The sequence below is a fragment of the Ciona robusta genome, chromosome 11 (genome assembly GCF_009617815.1).
Source record: "Ciona robusta chromosome 11, ASM961781v2".
NCBI lineage: Eukaryota > Metazoa > Chordata > Ascidiacea > Phlebobranchia > Cionidae > Ciona > Ciona robusta.
The window spans coordinates 1,196,147-1,217,762 of record NC_143245.1 but is presented as its reverse complement, the minus strand read 5'-3'; the positions used below and the strand labels follow the sequence as shown (position 1 = coordinate 1,217,762).

Below are 21,616 nucleotides of genomic sequence, written 5' to 3'. Positions count from 1 at the left end.
ATCTCAATTCCAGAACGCGAACAATAGGCCATTGTTATCAAACAATGAAACATCAACAAAATCTCAGCGTGAGACTTCGTTGCTTAACAACCGCGTCTCGTGGAATTAAATTCATTTGTTTTCATTATTTCGTAACAATGGCCAGCGTCCTTGACTAAATCCTATGATCATTGATAAGAGTTAAAACAATAAAAAACAATGCCGAATGTTCTAAACGATTACTTGTCCGGAACTCGAACCGAAGCTCGGTTTTGCATATTACCCAGGCCCGATAAACGAAAATGAAAACATAATACCGACTCACTATGTTTAGGAATAGGGTGAACAAATATCCTGAAACAAATGCTTATTGTTAAAAGTAAAATGTAGATAGACTTTATTCAAGAATTGCGCTATAAATACTGGGTCATGTGAGACACTTACTAGTATTGAAATGGTACGACATCTTGGTAAGATGAAAGTTTGGACATATCTTTCGCTTATTTTATTTATGTGTATAAATCTTAGTCAGAGCAGTGCTGTTCCTCAATCAGGTAAGTATTTGTCTAAAATAAATACCCACTGCTAGGCAAAATAGGTAAACTGGTCCTAAATCCTGGGTTCTATATTGTGCCAAATCGTAAAACCCTAGTCTCACCGATCCATGGTCTCACCCATATGAAATAGTATATTGATGTGTAGTAATTCTTAATGGGTCAAATCCTACAGTGAGGCACACAAGGGGACCTAGAATTGAGGCATGCGTTTTAACCATTATTGTGTACAATAATAATAACTAAACTGTTGGTGATTTGGCAGGCAATGCAAAAATAGTCGGAGGAGCAATTTCAACGCCGGGGAAGTGGCCATGGCAGGGGTTATTAGTGCATTCAGTGACCAATATAACTTTCTGTGGCTGTTCTCTCATTTCTGAACGATACGTGTTAACTAGCGCCAGCTGCACTGCCGGGTAATTAAGAATTTTAATTGTGTTCTATGTAGTAGCATGGACACTAAACGTGATTTAATAAATGGCAAACCTTTACGGTTTCTGACTATGAGACGGATATACAAATGAAGTTAAGCAAAGTCAAGACAAGGGCCTTATATGCATTTCGCATTAGTCCCAACCAAACCATAATTCTATTATATATACAGTAGGGTGGGGGAATATGGGACACCTTTTACCTCTATTTCCTCGCCCCGTTTAGTAGTAAACAAAGAACTTTCAAGAAATTATAAAACTATATCCATGACTTCTATTGACCGTTAGTAATTGTTTAAAACACAATCAGGATATTTAGATATTGTGTGCTAAAAGTGTCCCATCTTCCCCCACCCTACTATATATATATATATATATATATATATAATACAATAATATAGAATAGCTTTAATGATAAATTTAATGGTGTATTATATATATAATATGTTTATATATCAAAATGTAAACACTTATGTGTATATTCACCAGGAATACCGAATTCTATGTAATATTTGGTGTATTCGACTACAAAAACATAGGTGCCGGTTCGAAATCTTATTCGATTCTGCAGGAAATCGAACACCCAGGTGTTTTGTATATTTAATCAGTAGACTAAACATAAATGGTACAAACTTTATAAATACACAGCATTTGATTCTCGTTAATGATTTGTTTTTGTAATCTGCGCTCTGTTTTTACACCAAGTCACATTGAAAACACGAAGCTTGTTTTAGCCTCAGTCGATATAACCAAGCAAAAAGCATTTTTTTAGCTCTTAATCAATTTCTATTTACAAATATGCGAAGGTTATGAACCGAGAACCTTTAAAAATGACATTGCGTTGTTAAAGACTCGAGAGCCGGTCCTCTACACAGACACCATTAAAGCAATTGCACTTCCAAGCCAAGGCATCAACGTTCCCGCTGGTACTTTATGCTGGATTACTGGATGGGGCAAAACTTCAGGTAAATAATATACTATAGCCTGTCCAATAAAATTTATATTTATTTAAAGATTATTAGCATACAAATGGCTATAGTGCGATATAGCTGTGTGCTTCTAATGTACAACAGCAATGTCAAGCAGCAGGGTCTAGGACGTTTCGACACTTATAATGACAGACAACTCTACTGTTAAATTAAAACATCTCCTATATTGTGTTCGTATTGTTTAGAAAATGCAGTTTCATCGCCGTCAGTATTACGCGAAGCACAAGTTCCCGTTGTCAGTCAGTCGCTATGCAGACTTTGGCTTTTACCAAATGTTATATACGACGTCCAACTCTGCGCAGGGTAAGCATTTTTACGACATTATATTTTAGAAAACTATAGCTTGTAAAAACCGTTTATTTTTCTTACTCTTAAATTTATTTTAAATCCACATATATTGTGATCAGATACGGAAACATATATTGCTCGAATTGCACAAACTGCCAGAAGTGGGGCTAAAAGCAGCGCGCCAAAAAAGCCCCCTTTGTACATACGTGCGCGTGCCGACTAACTAAAGAAACGATTAGGCATCAAAACCCAATTACACACATTACTAAACGATCAGCATTCTAACGGTTACAATATTTAATTTGTTACAGGTACCCGAACGGCGGAGTCGATATCTGTCAAGGGGATGGTGGTGGACCACTAGCATGTGGTACTTCTACGTCCACCTATGTCTTACAAGGAATAGCTAGCTTCACTGTCGGCTGCGCGCGACCACGGAAACCAGGAGGGTATACAAGAGTTTCGGAATTTGCAGATTGGATTTATGCAAATACTGATATTGTTCGTAAGTAACTTTTTGCGAGATTTATTTTTACATGAAGTTTTGACATGTTGTGTTTAGGGCCACCTACAACGAGCACGGCAAGTTCAAGCAACACGAAGTTACCAAAGAACATTGGTGCATTTTGTCTTTGGTTATCTATGTTTTATATTCTGTGTCCGTAGATTTCCATTTATTAATTTACTTTATGGGAAATATTGTACAGAAGTAGTTTTAATTAATGTAATCCCATAATTTGTTTAACTGTTTTTTTGGTGGAATTTCTTTTTGGGGGTTTTGTTTTTCCATCATATTCCAATCTTTTTATAAATGTTCTTCAAGGCCGACTCCCCCCATTGCACGGGTTGTGTCCTTACGCATACTTTTCTTCCAATTGGAACTTTTCCTTTTTAACCTAGCTATTTATGTGAGTAACTTTTATGTTGATTTATGTGTATACTTTGTGCATTCGTGCAAATAAAATATCAAGGGATTCAAGTAAATAATACTCTTCACAATATTAATCACCTATCTCCGCACTTTTTTTGAAAAAAATAATGCTCTCTTTTTAAGTATTACGTAGCGCTACAACAAATAATCACCCAAGTAACATAACTCGTAAGCTGGCACGAGGTGTATGAACACCCGTGTTATAACGACTGTCGTTTTCCGGCCACGCGAGGATAAAGAAAAGTTACTTTTATTCATTCACTACAGCTTGATTGGTAGACAATTCTATAGATACTATTACGAATATTAATATAATTAAAAATATTAATATTAACATGCTTTTCAATTTCCCACCGCGATTCCTTAAATTCAAATTAGGACGCCAGAGAAGATACACGTACAACGGGCTATTGGATTGTCACTCTCGATTAACATTAGCCACTACGTGTCACAAAAAAAGGTATAAAAATCTGCCACTAGGTGACAACAAAGAGCATACTTTTTGTATTATTGAAACTGAGCAGTTTCGATAAACCCGAAACATAATAATGAGGTAACGGGTTCAAGGCTCGTCGCTGCTACTATTGTGGGCGTATATGTCCTTGGCAACGACACTTAACGACAAATGCTATATATGCAACGTATAGTTACGGATGGCTATATATAACCAAAATATAGTTACATATACCATTGTACGTAACTATATAATGCATATATACCACCACCCGTAAGTAATATAGTAGATTGGGAAAATATGGGACACCTTTCATTCTATCCCATTTGGTAAACAAAGAACATCCAAAGAATTATAAACCGTATCCTCACGACTCCCACAGACCGTTGTTATATGTTTAAAACACGATCAGGATATTTGGATAATACATGCTGATAGTGTCCCGTCTTCCCCCACTCTACTTTTCGAACGTTTATTGCATTTTGGTTGTTGTCCGTAAGCATCCGTACACCCGCGCGTCAGTAAATTAGTATGGGCATCCGTATAGCATCTGCCACTGGTAAATTATAGCGTTACCATTCTCTTGCAATGTGCAGAAGAATAAGTTAAATAAAACAATAAAGATAAGTGAATTAGCAAAGAAACAACCCCCCTGCACCTCAATTGCCTATAAATAGCTTGTAGAATTGGGTTAATGCTATACAAATTGGTGACAGAATAAATTGCTTTGCCGGGACTCGATTTCTTTTAAAAATGTACGCAGTCTTCCAATACAGTGGTAAATAACAAACTAAAGCCACAAAGAGAGGAAAATTAGCAACAAAACAACAACAGTCATTAAAAACACGTTATGAGTAAAAACGCTTAATGCAAAGCATAAACTGAAAAGCGTGCCCCACTGCTTGCTAATCCCAACATCGTACTTTACCCAGCATTTTAATATCATGGCGTGAACGTCATTAAATCATATGAATTATTTAATGAAACGTTGCATCATCCATCACGTTATGAATAATTCAAACACCTGAATATTTTTCACGAAAATATAAAGTATCTGAGATGACGCGTTTTGTGTGCGTAATATTGGCCATTGTTTGCTTTCAATCTCCCACCGCGATTCCTTCAATTCACATTATGACGTCACAGTAGGTACACCGAGCAATTGGATTGTAAAATCTCAATTCCAGAACGCGAACAATTGGCCATTGTTATCAAACAAACGTCAAACAATGAAAAATCGACAAAATCTCAGCGGGACGCTTCGTCGCTTATAGCAACCGCGTCTCGTGGAATCAAATTCGGTCAATTGTTTTCATTATTTCGTAACAATGGCCAGCGTCCTTGACTAAATCACATGTGTGGATTCCAATAAATTCTACAATTCTATTATATTTGATAATGGGTTGTTTATGACGCAATAAAGCGTGCTGAGACATGTTTATTAGAATAATAATAAAACAATACAGATTGTTCTGGAAAGAACAATTACCTCTACAGAAATCGAAACGCTTAACTGTTTAACTTTGCAGGTTTCCCAGTTTTTTGAAGACTTAATATTTACGTTAGCATCCTAGGAACCAAGGTCATAGCTTTCAATTTATGTTGTCTTTTGGAACCTGTAGCAACAAACAAGTGATTTTATTAAAATGAAAAATAACATCCCTCGCACGATTTTGTTTTGTTATTATTGCCCGCTACTCTACTTGGTCACAAAAAGATCGGGAAGCACTCTGCTATAACACAAACCGAAGCCAAGTTATATCCTGGCACATTTAAAATGAATCATTGATGCGATGGATGTATCTATGTATCGTGACGTCATGTTTTATTACGTAATTAGTTTCCAAACTATACGTGAAGGTTACGAAGAAGCATATAGTAGGGCGGGGAAAGGTTGGACGTATTTAGCTCCAATGTTAAACTATCCTGATCGTTTTAATAAATAACAACACTTTAGGGGGTACGATTTTATAATTCTTTCTTTGTTTACTACCAAACGCGACAAGAAAATAGAATGAAAAGATGTCCCAGCTTTCCCCACCCTACTATATGTGTATTAAAACCATGTTTATATATTACTCAAGTAGGCAAAACAGCTATGTATATATAGTATATATTTATATGTGTGTGTAAATAGTTGAAAAATAAACTGGGACAAAAACTTTCTAAGTACGTCACCAAAGCTGCTAGAAAGCGTCGAACGCGAAGGGTCGATATCGTGTTTGAACAGGCACGATGTCGCGGTTACTTGGCTTGTGACGTCATAGTATTGCCGTTCTAGAAGATCGAGTTGGATTCGGGAAAATTAAAAAAAATAGAAGGCTTTGTTTTATTAGTTAAATAACGTATTTGATGTAATTTATTTTTAAACGTTTATGCTTACACTTGTGAGTTGTGTTTGGATGTGTTAGATTATTTTGGCAATAAAGAGGTTAGAAGATTCTAGCTACAGGAATAATGAAAAAAAAATACGTTTTATAAGGTGTCACATGTGGTTGATGCTTTTAAGATTCGAAAAAATGTCTGGCATCACTAACCAGACAAACAGAGGGCGAGACCAGACCAGCAGAGGCGAAAGAGAAGGCGCCCAGTGACAACGGACAAACAGAAAAAGCTTTGTTAAAGAAAAATGGCGCGCTGTGGCAACCGTTCTACCGTTGCCACGCGACCGAATTTGGATGGACCAATCAGAAGCCGGGCCAGGAGGAAATATAAACCCAGCAGCGTGGCTTGGAGACGTATTCTGAACCAGCAAGACACGTAAACGTCATATAGCTGTTCGAGTTTTGATCGATTTTTATCGCAAGCAAACCCACTACTAACCTTCAAGATGGTAAGTTAGTTTTATTTTTTTTCATTTAAGTTTAATTTATGTAGAATATAATTTTAAACGATTTAATGCGGAAAGGACTTCGAAAATACGGAATCCATGAATGATGACTGGAAACTGATTTATCCTCGCGTGGTTGTACAACGACAGTCGTAAAACACAAATGTTTTGTTTCATACACCATGTGCCCGCTTACGAGATAAAGTCGTCTTGCCGCAATTAAAATTGAATTATTTTCTTCACCATAAACCTAAATGCCTCGTGCTACCTAGTTAGGTATGTTGTGTATAGTGTGTTGATTCCTTAAATTCGTTTTACTTATGGGCCATACAAAGCTATAAACCAGAGCTTAAGTGTAACCATACTGTGTTGTTTGTTCAAGCGTTACGTTATTCAATAGCAGCGCACCTCGAACCTGTTTAAACTCCCATGTCAAGATAAACCGAATCGATAAGGGTACGGTCGATATTGCGCAATAGTATGGATTGGTTTCAACGACCGAAATCAATAAACTAATCAGTTCCTGTTGAACAAAACAGTTTCAATCGATATGTTGTATAAGCTTTATAGGTAGAGTTGAATAATTCTTTTTGTCAGGCTTGATATTGGGAAAGCTTTACAATTATATTGTACGTTTCTCGGAATATTGCTGTTATGTGGGCTTTCATGGCGGGAAACGTTTTAACTTTATTAGTTTGTTTATCGCCATGTATTCAATTGGGTTATGGTGTTACATACGTGAACATAACCATGGCCTCGTCACAAACCGCTCGTATAATATACGACAGAGTGTCGCTATATTGTATTCATTGTTGGTAATAACTATTAAAAAGCGAATAACCTCATTAATGTCATGGCGCGACCCTTACTTCGTTGTGTAAAGTGACCTCCAATGTTTAAGTAAGTCTATGTTGGCATTTCAGAAAAAGCGCGCCTCATTTTCTTATGCGGCGGTTAACTTAATATTAAGTTTGTTTCGTATTCAGTGTTCATTTTAACTTCTTTTTCTTAAAAAAGTTAAACTTATGACGTTAGGTTTACTTCCAGCACGATTTTTATTGATATGTTGGCTAAACGTTTCTTTTACTTTTAGCGCGAATGTATCTCAATCCACGTCGGACAAGCCGGAGTCCAAATCGGTAACGCTTGTTGGGAGTTGTACTGCCTTGAGCATGGCATCCAACCAGATGGTCAAATGCCAAGTGACAAGACCATTGGTGGAGGCGACGACTCCTTCAACACTTTCTTCAGCGAAACCGGAGCAGGGAAACATGTCCCAAGAGCCGTCTTCGTTGATCTTGAGCCAACTGTTGTTGGTAAGTATCTTGAACAAGTCTCAACTTTGCTACTTGTGTGTTTAAATTGCTCTTAGAGGTCGGCCAAGTGCACAAGGAGTTGTTAGCTTTACGTAAATCGTAGCTTAAACAGCCGCGAATAATCCACACAAGTATTCTATCCATGTCGAGTGTGGAATTGAACAATACGAACATATAAGGGCGCTCCAAACTATTGCGAAACACTTAAACGCCAACTATTTCTTCCTGCCTTAAAACCTACTTGAACTTTAAATGTCAATGAGTGGAACGCTTTATACAGTGACTAGCCAACCGAGGCCTAAACGTCGCACAAAACAACTTCAGATACCGCGATTTGTGGAACCACTGCTATACTATGACTTAAGCGTTTTCTCTAAGTCTTAAACATTCGCGTTTTCTCTAAATCTTAAACAACCTGAAATAACAAGTTTAATTTTCTACCCACAGATGAGGTCCGAACCGGTACCTACCGTCAACTCTTCCACCCTGAGCAGTTGATCACCGGCAAAGAAGATGCAGCCAACAACTACGCCCGTGGTCACTACACCATCGGTAAGGAGATCGTCGACCTCGTCCTCGACAGGATCCGAAAGCTCGCCGATCAGTGCACCGGCCTCCAAGGTTTCCTCATCTTCCACTCATTCGGAGGAGGCACCGGATCCGGATTCACCTCTCTTCTTATGGAGAGACTTTCCGTCGATTACGGCAAGAAGTCGAAACTTGAGTTCGCTATCTACCCAGCACCCCAGGTAAGAAACGCAATCACAAATTCTTGACTATAGCTTTCAAAATAATCATAAATAAAGAAGAAGTTATATATATCATTAAAACGACTCATAATCAATCTCAACTTGATGGTTTTAAGATGAAATGTCCCACTCATTACTTTAACGTATCTAATCGTCTTCAAAAGTTCATAACTTCATAACGAACATAAACAAACATCTAACCTTCCACCAAATTATACATTATCAATTATACACCAAACCTTAACCCATAATTCACCTCAGGTTTCCACCGCTGTTGTTGAGCCGTACAACTCCATCCTCACCACCCATACCACCCTTGAGCATTCCGACTGCGCCTTCATGGTTGACAACGAAGCTATCTACGATATCTGCAGACGTAACTTGGACATCGAGAGACCAACCTACACCAACTTGAACCGACTTATGGGACAAATCGTTTCTTCCATCACCGCTTCCCTGAGATTCGATGGTGCTTTGAACGTCGATCTTACCGGTAAGTTAACACTAAAAAGGTTTTTAATTAAGAAGTTCGTGGGTAAAAAACTCTGGCTTAACCCAGCAATATATGCTTACCCATTTTGTTTCTGTTTAGCCCTTTCATATCCATTTACCCACGTGTTTTCAGTCTCTCTGGTCGTTCAACTTCAATCTTTGTTTAAAGTTTTCATTTAAAATTTCAGAGTTCCAGACCAACTTGGTGCCATACCCACGTATTCACTTCCCATTGGCCACATACGCTCCAGTCATCTCGGCAGAGAAGGCATACCATGAACAACTCTCTGTTGCCGAAATCACCAACGCTTGCTTCGAGCCAGCCAACCAGATGGTGAAATGCGACCCACGTCACGGCAAATACATGGCGTGCTGCATGTTGTACAGAGGTGACGTCGTCCCCAAGGACGTCAACGCCGCTATTGCAACCATTAAGACCAAGAGAACCATCCAGGTACAGTTTACACACGTATTATATAAGTATGGAGACGAATTAATTTTTTATAATTCTGTCTTTCCATTGCAATAAAATTGAATATAAAATATGTAAGAGCCAGAGATAATGCGATATAGCGCGTTCACAACATTGAGTACCCCTTCTTTAATATGATGATTTTGATTTAAATAAATAATGAATTGGTCTGTAACGGGAAGCCATTATACCGATATAACACAACACGCGCCAAATTAACGCCTAAATTTTTAACGATTTCCCTTTATTACAGTTCGTCGATTGGTGCCCAACTGGTTTCAAGGTTGGAATCAACTACCAACCACCAACCGTCGTTCCAGGTGGTGACTTGGCCAAGGTACAACGTGCCGTCTGCATGTTGAGCAACACCACTGCTATTGCAGAGGCATGGGCTCGTCTTGACCATAAGTTCGACTTGATGTACGCCAAACGTGCTTTCGTTCACTGGTAAGTTATTTAACGCTTATACTTTGATTCTTGTAATGTAGTTTAGTTTGTAAACTGAATTAGTTTGGCTACCGCAACTCAGTGGTTCCTTATAAATTGTCTAAACTCAAAATTCTCAGCGATACTAAATTACCAAAGGGCTTTTATAGAACTACAATCCTACATTAATATAACGACTGTCGTTGCTCCACCGCGCGGAAATTTAATAAGTTACATTCAATCGTCCGTTCCTTTGGTATATAAACCTCACGATCTCAACTTATAATCTTTCTTTACCTACAGGTATGTCGGTGAAGGTATGGAGGAAGGCGAGTTCTCTGAGGCTCGTGAGGATTTGGCCGCCCTTGAGAAAGATTACGAAGAGGTTGGTGTCGATTCCGTTGAGGGCGAAGGCGAGGAAGAAGGAGAGGAATATTAAACTCCCCAATAAAACCCCACTCATCGACATCTTATATATTTTAACACTTGGTGACTTCTACTTTCAAATTACTTCTTCATATACCTTCAGGTTATGCGATAAAACTTTCGAAATAAAAGTGGGGAAACGATAAATATATTGTGTTAGAATGTTATCAGGAGTAGTACAGTAGTTGGAATCGTTTAATAATATAAAAAGAGGTTTCTGTTATCACTAATGTATCCGCCAATGGCGGGACAACTCAGTTGGTTAACCCTTAAGTGGGCACAAGGTGTGTGAAACAGAACCTCCGTGTTATAACGAGTGGTGCAATCCCTCTACACGAGGAAAAACAAGTTACGTTCATATAATATGCACTTGATGTTAGGAAAGTTTCGATTTCGGACGGAGTTTTAATTTAAATAACATGCTAATGACCACTGAGTTGAAGCAATAAAGTGTCTTGAACGCACATACGACCACAATGATAGCAGCGTCGAGCTTTGAACCCAGTTTCGATTGGTTACGAATATTCGCTGTAAATAAATAGAACAACGTTTTTCAGCAATTATTGACAATGTGGATAAAACCCTACTAGTTGGTTTAGGGGAATGGGCTGGCAGTATTGGCCATCGAAAAGGTAAGCATTACATGGCGTTAAAAATAGATTGTTTATAGCTCGTGCGCGCCGCTTACCGGATTTTACGCATCAAAATACCTAACTTGCATTTATTTCGAAAGTATGTATACACTCTTTAACTGTGGTGTATTATCAAATATATAGTAGGGTGGGGGAAGACGGGACACATTTAGCACACAATATCCAAATATCCTCATCGTATTTTAAACAATTAACAACGGTCTATGGGGGTCGTGAGGATACGGTTTTATAACTCTTTAATGGTTCTTTATTTACTTCCAAATGGGACGGGAAAATAGAATAAAAATGCGTCCCATCTTCCCCCACCCTACTATATACAGTATACTGAAGCATGACGTAATTTCGTTTATAAAATGTGCATACGCTGAAAAAGTTCACTGTATTACATTACTAATATAAATAGTCATGCTTCAAATGAATTAATTAATGCAACTTATTTGTCCTGGCGGGGCAACGTCATTTGTTATAAATCTGGTGTTATGTTTTATACACCTTATGCCTGCTACCACATAAGTAACTTTGTGGGTCGTAACGCTATTTCAGAACTAACCAAAACTCCTCACTTCCGAAGCAATTCTTCTTCCTACAAACAACGTGCTTTCCCCGTAATATAAACCTCACGACAATAAAATTCCCGGATATTATCGGGCACGAAGTTTGATAAAAACATCCATTACTTTCAGGGTAACTCCGAAAAACTGCCTTTGTCTGCACACGGTGGAAATTTTGTTTGAGCAAAATTTAACATTATTATACTAACCTGTCCTCAATTGACCTCACGTTTCAAACTAACTTGTTGTGTTAATTGGAACTCTGCACCAGTTACGCTGTAGCGTTCATGCTGCGGGGATTTCCGAACTAATATGAATAAATCAGTCAATGACATTGGCGGTTGGTGACGCAGCATGAGTCATATTGTTTCCCTGCGTTGGGTTCTTGTGGGATGATTCAACTTGTTATTGTTCCAAATTTACAGAGAAACTTAAGCTTATAAAACCTCTGCTATGTTTCCTATGTTAATAGAAATAATGAAATATGGCATAAATTGAATTATTCGCTTCGAATACAGTTTGAAATTATTAAATGACGAATAGCGTTGGGGTTACAGCAGCACGAAAGACCAAAAACCCTCGTATATATAGTAGGGTAGGAAAAAGATGGGACACCTTATTATTCTATTTTTTCAGGAATTTTCAAAGAATTAAAACCATAAACAATTAACAACGGTCTATAAAAGTCGTGAGGACATAGTTTCATATTTATTTGAATGTTCTTTGTTTACTACTAAATGGGACGAGAAAATAGAGTTAAAAAGTGTCCCATCTTCCCTCATCCTACTGTATTATGTGGTAAAGGTGTCCCATCTCCCCCCCCACTATATCTTTTCGCGCGGTGTGTTTTGTCCTTCTTGCTATATAACCTCAACGCTCTTCGTTAATATTTTTAATTTTAATTAAGTTGGCAATTTTTAAACGAAACTATTCCGATCTTGCTTCTTATCACAAGTTTTCCGATTTATAACTGGATGGGCGGTAATTGAACTGTCTGTACGCAGAGTTAATTAGTCTGTAGTGTTTGGTATTGTTGAAACTATAACGCATTACTTTAGTCTGAAGTCTATTTGTATCAACAAAAACGCGATGCACGTTGTTAATTAATATATCATCACAGACTTCCGTTGTGTTGAATTAACTTACTATTTTTCTTGCACAATTGTGACCGAAAACGTGACCGAAAGCGTTTACCGATTCGCATTTACAACGAATCGTCTGGTGTAGACTATTAATATACTAATGATATATTAACGAGACTTTGCAGGTATAAATACCGTCTGCGATGCATACGGATGGGGTGTATTGATATACAGAGGTGCTGTGTGCCGGTTGTGCAACTTGTGCACAATATGTGCAGTTAAGTGCAACGTGGGAACATTTATTTCTGCATATGTGGAGCAGCGTTCAACGTAACATATAGTGGTGTAGTTTTGGGGGCTGTAAGTAAAGTATTCCCTCATACGATGTTATTCTATCTAAGTTGTAGTTTATTGATAAGTTGCAGCTAGAAAAGGGACTTGAACTGAGCTGCAACGCCCATCTGAAAACTCGATAAAAATTCCAGTTTACCGAAACGTCGTTCCAGTATATACGAGAAACTTTAAACCGAGATTGCAATAAATTGAATTGCTTGTTATCTGAATTAATTTATAGTTCCCGAAGCTCTAGTCTTACAAACTGCTGTGTAGATAGAAACCGCCTCGAGCATGAAATTTAGCAGAAGACACCATATAAGGATACTTGGCGAGGGCATGTTATTAACACATATAGACTAAAGTATAACTGCGGGTAAAGATACGACGAACTTAACCGTAAAACAAATGACGTCAATAATACTAATTATTGCCTTCGGCGGGAAGTTCCAAATTGGCGATTTTCCAGAAATTTTCGGCAATCCTGGTGTTTATAAAAGCAACAGGCGTTCGGTTAAGCCTCAGTGCGCTGTAGGATTCGTTCGAGTCGGGGTCAAAAGCCAACCCTTTTTGTAAGGTTGTTTTTTGTTCTAAAATATAGTTCATATGTATTAGAACGCGTTTTGTAACTTTTTGGATGATTATATACATACACCTTTTCTTGTTGTATAGTAGAGTGGGGGAAGATGGGACACCTTTAACACATAATATCCAAATAGCCTGGTCGTGTTTTAAACAATTAACAACGGTCTGTGGAAGTCGGGAGAATACGGTTTTATAATTCATTGAATTTTCTTTGGTCACTACCAAATGAAAAGAGAAAACTAAACGAAAAAGTGTCCCGTCTTCCCCCACCCGACTATACGAAAACAAGGTATATAGCTGTGTTTGTCTGTCGTTAAGTTGGTTTATCTAAAAATAGAAGTCGCAAATGAAACTGTGTAAAAAACTAACTACCAATTTAATAATCCTAGTTACAAATTAGTAACGTATTTAAATTCCTATTCATCATGAAGTTAACATTCACCGTTCTATTGTTGGTTGCTGCAGTGTACCATGCAAACGCAGGTCAGTTATGTGTTTGGTTTACAGTAGGGTGGGGAAAGATGGGACACCTTTTCAATCTATTTTTTCATTCTATTTGGTAGTAAACAAAGAAAAGTCATTATAAAACTGTATACTCCCATAGACTGATGTTAATTGCTTAAAATGCGATCAGAATATTTGGATGTTATGTACTAAAGGTGTCCCGTCCTTCCCTCACCCGAACACATATATACATATATATATATATATATATATATTATAGCGCGTTTTACTGCGTGTTTTTAAGCTAACTAACGTTTACTTCCTATTGTGTTTAAATACAACTTAGCATAAAGTAGGTTGGGGTAAAGGTGGTTCGTGTTTTCATTTTCTTTTATCGTCCTATTTAATAGTAAACAAAAAAATTACAAAGTTTTAAAATAGAGCTATTGACCTAAATGGCCCAGGGGTTGAGAAACCTGCTGTAGAATATGACTTCAGACAATATTGTTTTTGACTTTATGTTTTCATTTATTTTTGCAGCCAATATAGTTATATGCGAAGGCGGCAGCAACCGCATTAGTTGCCCAACTGGTTACATTATCAACGTACTGCATGCATTTTATGGACGAACAGATGGGACAACGTGAGTTAATTAAGATATGGGGTTAAAAGTTGAATTCAAAAAATTCGAAGTCTCTTCATTAGGAACTGCTCAGAAAATAAGAGGCCTATTGACGCGAATAATGCCCATTATAATACGTTGTTACGTCACGGTTTTATGAATGGATTTCCTTCATTTTGAATGCAGTTTGCAGTTGTTGGTAGGTTTAATACACATAGGACTATACAGAGAAGACGAAAATTTTCAGTAATTATTTAAATTAAAAAATACGGAAAAACGAACCGGGGTTAGGGGTTAGTGTTAGGGGTTAGGAGTTTATATCTTATGTGTATAAACCGTGAAACTAACTGCTCCCCATAGAATAGAGAAACGAATTTGTCATCGCCTCCTAGCGGAAAAAAGTTTCCGTCTTCTCTGTATAGCTCCATGTGTTTAATACCAGTTCTAGGTTGTTTTAACTTACAGTTTATCACAGAACGTGTCGCAGAGATATTTTCTTGTTTAGTTAAAAAAAATCCATTCATAAAACCGTGACGTAACAATGTATTATAATGGGCATTGTTCGCGTCAATAGGCCTCTTATTTTCTGAGCAGTTTCGGTGTATTCCAAGGCCGTGTATTGAGTAGGCCATAGTAGGGTGCGGAAAGTTGGGACACCTTTGACGCATAATTAAACATCCTGATCCTGTTTTAAACAATTAACAACGGTCTATTGGAATCATAAGGATACGGTTTATAATTCTTGGAATGTTCTTTATTTACCACCAAATGCGACAAGAAATCGATTGAAAACGTGTCCCACTTTACCCCATCCTACTATATAACCGTGTTTTCACCACTCCGAAATGTGGTTGCTAATTGTACAACACGCAATGAAAAACATAGGAAATTAGAAGCTAACGGAACTCATTATAATACGGAGTACTAAATGCCTTTTTCCGTTTACAATGCTTTCTTTACATATAGATGTCCCAGCTCATCTATACTAACAACTAGTTGTACTGCTACTGGTTCAAGCAACATTATCAACGATGTGTGTGACGGTCAACAGTATTGTAGCCTCAGTGCTAACAACCAGGTGTTCGGGGATCCGTGTCCTGGGACATACAAATATATTAAAGTCGAATACAAATGTACAAGTAAGTTATAAAATAGTAGAGTGGGTCAAAGACCGTATATCTCTTAGGCCGCGAGTAGGGAAGACGAGACCCTTTATTTCCAAATGAAAATATATGACGGTTTTGGGTTGATACCACGAATCAGTACTACCATATCTTTATTATTTGACAACAATTCAAAAAATACGTTAGAAAGTTTTACTCCACAGTAAATTTCGGTCAATGCGTGCACGAAACTATACTCTAATGATTAACCATTTCTCCAGGACCATGCTACCCAGTCCCATATGTCAAAGTAATCTGCGAACATTCGACTGGAACCATCAACTGCGGAACTGGGAAACGCATCGGAGTGCTGGACGCTTTTTATGGAAGAAGCAATCGCCTTACGTAAGCTTTACCGGGGCAGTTACTTTGTCAATACTATTTATTCTCGCTCTGTGTGTTACATACCACCTAATAACGTTACGTTTGTCTTATTATTGCACACCATACATAGTGACTTTAAGTACCCGTATACGCACTTGCAAGCAGTTATTGGTCTGCACTATTTTCACACCTATAAACAATAGTAGCTTCACCAAGCTTCTTACTCTCACGGTTATAATGCGTGCCCATTACCAAATATTTATATAACTGCTGTAGCTGTGTGACTTTTATACTGCGTGGATAGTTGTTTAAAAAACGATCAAAAATATAAGGCTGAAGCTATGAGGAGTAAAAAATATTTACCTTACAGTTATATATACCCCTTTAGGTTCTACATTTACTGATTATAAATTTTCTTTCTAGTTGTCCCTCCCGAAGTATTCTAACCACCAGCTGTTCAGCCTCCAATTCGTTCAACCAAATCCGTAGTAGTTGTCATGGCAACCAAGTTTGCACACTTTCCGCCAATAACGGGGTGTATGGCGACCCGTGTGTTTATACATACAAGTACATAAAGGTCAAATACGTTTGCTACTACCCGTAGTTTGCGGATGCTTCTAAATCAGTATGACTTCTGTTAGACGGATAATGTATTACGTATATATATGAATAAATTATTAATCTGCATACAATGGTTTTGATTTATTGGTATGCGATATGCTGTTATAAAGATACAGTTGCGTATATGTGCTGAAATCAGGTTGCATATTTATAGTTCTGTAAGACAGACACCTTTAGCAAATACTATCCAAGTTTCCTGATTGTTTTTTAAAGAATTAACAACGGTCTATTGGAGTAGTGAGGATACGGTTTTCTAATTCAACAAATGTTCTTTGTTTACTGTCAAATGGGACGAGAAAATATAGTGAAAAGGGGTCCCATCTTCTCCCACCCTATGCTATGTACTATATACTAAAAAAAGGATTACATGAGTGGGAAGTGAGCAAGACAACGTCAAAATTCGTCTCTAGACACATGATGGCAATGTTAATCTGGGGCGCTGTGGTACGTTGTAACATTTGTGTTCATCATGCGGTGAATTTTGTAATGGTTGAATGCTACAAAGAAAGTCGGAGTATCGTTTGTGGTGATATTTAAGATACTGTGTTTGATGCTCGGTACTGATACCATACATCTCCTGTCCCATTGTGTGTCACAATGTAGGATCCTAACCTAAGATTTAAAATGATGCAACACGATATTAACCTTTTTAATCAGATATTAAATTGCGTTTTCGACCCTTTTTTCCAAAAAACACATCGCGCTTTATTAAACGCACCGTCGTATATAGGAATCCCAGACATTAACCGTTGAAACAGTAAAACCGTCGTTATTTCTTAGACTGCCTTAGGCTTCTAAGAGCAAATTTAATGCATTAAAAGCTCGGTTGGGGCTGGTACAATAAACAGAAAATGCCTTGAGTTAGATTCATGTATATAGCATTCTTGAAAAGTGGCGTTAATTCTAACGTTATTAATGCAATAACACAAATTGAAGTGGACTGCACCATCGGCTTTGAAATTGATCTCATACGAGTTTTATTCCAGGCTTTTATTTTACAGTAAAGATATTGGTTTTACTGGCTGTATTTGCGATTGGATCTGAAGCAGGTAAGTTATGCAAAATCCTATAAAAACTGATAAAATTTAAAATGTGGTATATATTCTAATTTTTACTTTTCATTCCATTTAATTTTTTCAGTTATGACTTTTAATTATTTTTTTAGCTTTCCCAATATTTTAAAGCGCACACATCGATGTACTTCATCGCCACAATTAGTTACGTGCAATGCGGAATCGGGCTCCCCTTTTTAATTATTACAGACGGGTAGATGAGGAACGATAATAATTATTAGAGTATTTTCTTGCGCTTTTCGTTTTTTTGCTGGCGCTTGTGTTAACAACTACTCATTCCCTCTTGACTGTTTGTTCACTGTATGCGTATGTGGGATTTAAAGGGCAGCGGTTTGTAAGTTGCGACAACAGCATAGTGAGGCATGAAAGATACGTTCGTTTGGATGCTTAGCTATTTGAAGAGACTATATACATATACATATGTATATTTATACTGTATACAGCTCGCTATTTTATGTATCTGCACCACAAACCAAAACAATATGGGAACCATTAGTTCAGACTAGTCTTATGTTTGTGCTGCAAACAATAAAGTTCTTAAAGGATACCAAGGTTTGAATGATAATGCTTGTATGTAGTAGATAAGTAGAAGTATATGTACGCCGCAATTGGTAAAGCCAACACTATAAAGCAGCAACTTGATTGTATATTTAATTATTGACGCTTTAAACAAATACCCTTGTGTTTCGCCAATATTAATAAAACATGTAAGTTTATGTTTGTGTCCAGGTGTATGGCAACCACCCTTCATTCTTCCAAATAAATATAAATGTTTTTTTAAATGCTAGCGTGTTTTAACGACTGTGGTTTTGTCGACACATCTCCTTTCGTTTGTTTTAAAAACTATTTCTCCGCCACCTTAAAAACTGTTTTTTTTTTTGTTATAGTAGGGTGGGGGGAGATGGGACATCTTTAGCAAAGAATATCCAAACTTCCTGACTGTGTTTTAAACAAATACGGTCTATTAGAGTCGTGAGGATACGGTTTTATAATTCTATAAAAAAAATTGTTTATTACCAAATGGGACAAGAAAATAGAATGAGAAAGTGTCCCGTCTTCCCCTACCCCACTATATAATATAAATACATTTGACGTTATCTCTCTTTAGTAAGCGTCGTGGTGTGTGAAGGCAAGAGACGAAGCATTCGATGTCCTACTAATCATGTCATCTCTATTCACACTGCTTACTACGGGACGACAGATTCTTCCACGTTGATTTAAACTAATTAATATAATCATCTATAACATAAGCTGTATTTTTTCTAATAAACACGAATTAAATAAATATACTGTTTTGTTTTTTTGCTTTATATTTTTATAGATTCTATTCTATGTGGGTGAGGTCCTGCAGCGTATCACGCCATGGGTCCTAGGATTTAGGCCACGATTGGCCCATTGCCCTAACACCCGGGGTACTACTGCATGGACCTCACCAGTTTAAGGAGCCTGTCGCTTCCCCTATTTCTTTGAAGATATTCCATGTTTTAATCTGTTTTATCGTCCCATTTGGTAGTAAACAAAACATATTTACAGAATTATATAACCGTATAGTTTCCCAACCCTAAAAGAGAGTTGTTAATTGTTAAAAACACGATCCGGAAATATGGGATATTATGGGCTAACGGTATCCATCTTACCCCACAGTACCATATAACAGATATTGTGGGCTAACGGTATCCATCTTACCCCACAGTACCATATAACAAATATTATGGGTCAACGGTATCCATCTTACCCCACAGCACTACATACTCTCACTGATATTCCAGATGTCGTCGGCCGAACACTAACATACAAAGCACAAGTTGCGCCTCTACGTCATCAAATGAGATAATTAAAGACGCTTGCCAAGGACAAAACGGTTGCAGATTAGATGCTCGGAATTCTATATTCGGAGATCCTTGTCGTGGAACGCCCAAGTATATCTACATGTCGTATACTTGTATCTGTAAGTTGCTATAATGATTTATTCCGTGTGGGTGAGGGCCTTATATCAGAGGACCTATGCTATAGGATTTACCACAGAGTTTCCCCATTTCTTTAACACCCGAGGATTGGCTATAGTTTTCCCAATAACCCAATACTCGGGCCGCTTATGTGTGTCGTCCATATGAGCAATGAAACTCCTGACTCCATCCACAACACTATATATACTTAACTCCGTATTGCACTGTTGTGAAAGGGACCGTGGTATAGTGGTTAGCGCGCCTGCCTGTAACCCAGAGGTTTACTAATGGGTTGTCCAAATTAACAGCCATACATAAAAAAATGAAAAAATCCCCCCCCCCAAAAAAAAATAATTACCCACGAAGTAACAAACATGGTAACTCGTAAGCTGGCACGAGGTGTCAAACCCGTTTAATAACGACTGTCGTTTTCCGGCCACGCAAGGATAAAGTAAGTTACATTCATTCAAAGCTACACGAATTCATGTTTAATTGCAAACAATAATATGTTGAATAACCATACTTACTACTTCTACTTTAAAATAGTTTTTAAAAACAAGCCGTCTACGGTTTCCGCATTATTGGCTATAGTACTGTAGGGGTAAGATGGGACACCTTTAGCACATTATATTCCAATACCCTGATCGTGTTTTAAACAATTAACAACGTTATATGGGAGCAGATAATGTGGGCTACACGCCCTCAAAATTTATATTAGTAATACATGATGCTTTCTTTCTAACATTTTTAACTTTTTTCCCCGCAGATCCAACTTGTTCCAATCCTATTCCAACCGTTCGAGTCATTTGTGAACGGCAACGTCGCATCATTAACTGTGGAACTGGGAAACGTATTGGAGTTTTGACTGGCTTTTATGGAAGAACAAACAAACTCACGTAAGTGCAGCGTCGTAGAGATATACGATTTATAATTCTTCCTTGTTATTTACAACCAAATTGGACGAGAAAATGTCCCGTCTTCCCCCATCCTACTATAAGTTTATCGCAATCAGGTGTCCGTCTCGTGCCATCCGTTCATCGAGATGCAAATCTAGAAGTTCGTTTCGACGAATTCACAATACATGCCATGGCAAACAACGATGTGCAATTACAGCAACCAATACTGTATTTGGTAACCCATGTAACGGAACATACAAATACATTAAGATGTCCTATGTTTGCTATTTTCCATAGAAACATATCGTGGTAGTTATTACTATATGGGGTAAGGTGGATACCGTTAGTACATAATACATAATATCGCATGTTTCCTAATCGTGTTTTTTAACAATTAACAACTCTCTTTTTAGAGTCGTGAGAATACGATTATATAATTCTGTAAATATTCTTTGTTTACCTGCCACCAACAAATGGGACGAGAAAATAAAATGAAAACATCTTTCACCATCCATCCTAAACCCAAACCTACTATATTCGTTTTTCAACTACAGGTTGAATAACAATAAACTATTAAGGCTGTAAATAAAAGCATCCTTTTATCGTACGTACAAGTATATGTTTTATCAATAGATGTGTATTTTAAAACCCCATGTTATGCTTTACTTTGCTTTACTACTAATACCCCAATGCGCATTTTAACTTGCTGTATAATTTCCACATCATTTGATTTTCGTTCCTTTTAATTCGGTTTAATAACAAAGTATTAAATATACTTTTAACAACCAGTTTTTTGTGGAATTTGATTCAATTATATTACAGGTTTTTTAGGAAAATACCGAATACACAATCTCGTAAACATAAAGTAACTAATTGTTATTGTGGGTTGTTTTTTAGAAGACTACTTTTACTTTACTTTAGATTAGAATAATCAACACGACAGTATATATATAGGATCATGAATGGATGTAGAAAGTTGGTCAAAA

At 37.3% G+C, this 21,616-nt stretch overlaps 4 protein-coding genes and 1 long non-coding RNA gene across 7 annotated transcripts; 4 read left to right on the top strand and 1 right to left on the bottom strand.

The window, feature by feature from the left end:
- The first annotated feature begins 321 nt into the window (after positions 1-321).
- On the top strand, positions 322-3,228 carry LOC149727640 (trypsin-1-like). Of its 2 annotated transcripts, none has more exons than XM_089887721.1 (7): positions 322-449; positions 799-949; positions 1,454-1,551; positions 1,771-1,929; positions 2,139-2,256; positions 2,553-2,746; positions 2,804-3,228. In XM_089887721.1, the coding sequence occupies exons 1-7, from the start codon at positions 434-436 to the stop codon at positions 2,905-2,907; spliced, it is 840 nt and encodes a 279-aa protein (XP_089743847.1). In that variant the 5' UTR covers positions 322-433; the 3' UTR covers positions 2,908-3,228. The 2 variants fall into 2 exon arrangements, with proteins under 2 accessions (XP_089743847.1, XP_089743846.1); XM_089887720.1 differs by having other exon boundaries at positions 343-533.
- A 3,042-nt stretch (positions 3,229-6,270) lies between these two features.
- Positions 6,271-10,484, top strand: LOC149727639 (tubulin alpha-1A chain). Its single transcript, XM_089887709.1, has 7 exons — positions 6,271-6,459; positions 7,550-7,772; positions 8,220-8,521; positions 8,783-9,014; positions 9,202-9,467; positions 9,739-9,932; positions 10,215-10,484. The coding sequence occupies exons 1-7, from the start codon at positions 6,457-6,459 to the stop codon at positions 10,348-10,350; spliced, it is 1,356 nt and encodes a 451-aa protein (XP_089743835.1). The 5' UTR covers positions 6,271-6,456; the 3' UTR covers positions 10,351-10,484.
- On the bottom strand, positions 8,219-12,043 carry LOC149727638 (uncharacterized). Its single transcript, XR_016385971.1, has 2 exons — positions 11,541-12,043; positions 8,219-10,865 (listed from the first exon to the last, which is right to left on the bottom strand). It is a non-coding gene; the product is annotated as an uncharacterized LOC149727638 (long non-coding RNA).
- A 1,821-nt stretch (positions 12,044-13,864) lies between these two features.
- LOC149727637 (L-rhamnose-binding lectin SML-like) lies at positions 13,865-16,786 on the top strand. Its single transcript, XM_089887731.1, has 5 exons — positions 13,865-14,024; positions 14,526-14,628; positions 15,574-15,746; positions 15,992-16,115; positions 16,518-16,786. Exons 1-5 carry the CDS (start codon positions 13,967-13,969, stop codon positions 16,696-16,698), a joined length of 639 nt encoding a protein of 212 aa, XP_089743857.1. The 5' UTR covers positions 13,865-13,966; the 3' UTR covers positions 16,699-16,786.
- Positions 16,787-16,931: 145 nt separating this feature from the next.
- Positions 16,932-21,484, top strand: LOC149727636 (D-galactoside-specific lectin-like). Of its 2 annotated transcripts, XM_089887737.1 has the most exons (6): positions 16,932-17,159; positions 17,717-17,764; positions 18,897-18,999; positions 19,558-19,736; positions 20,501-20,630; positions 20,747-21,484. In XM_089887737.1, exons 4-6 carry the CDS (start codon positions 19,718-19,720, stop codon positions 20,925-20,927), a joined length of 330 nt encoding a protein of 109 aa, XP_089743863.1. In that variant the 5' UTR covers positions 16,932-17,159; positions 17,717-17,764; positions 18,897-18,999; positions 19,558-19,717; the 3' UTR covers positions 20,928-21,484. The 2 variants fall into 2 exon arrangements, with proteins under 2 accessions (XP_089743863.1, XP_089743865.1); XM_089887739.1 differs by lacking the exons at positions 16,932-17,159; positions 17,717-17,764 and adding an exon at positions 17,962-18,340.
- The last annotated feature ends 132 nt before the right edge of the window (positions 21,485-21,616 follow it).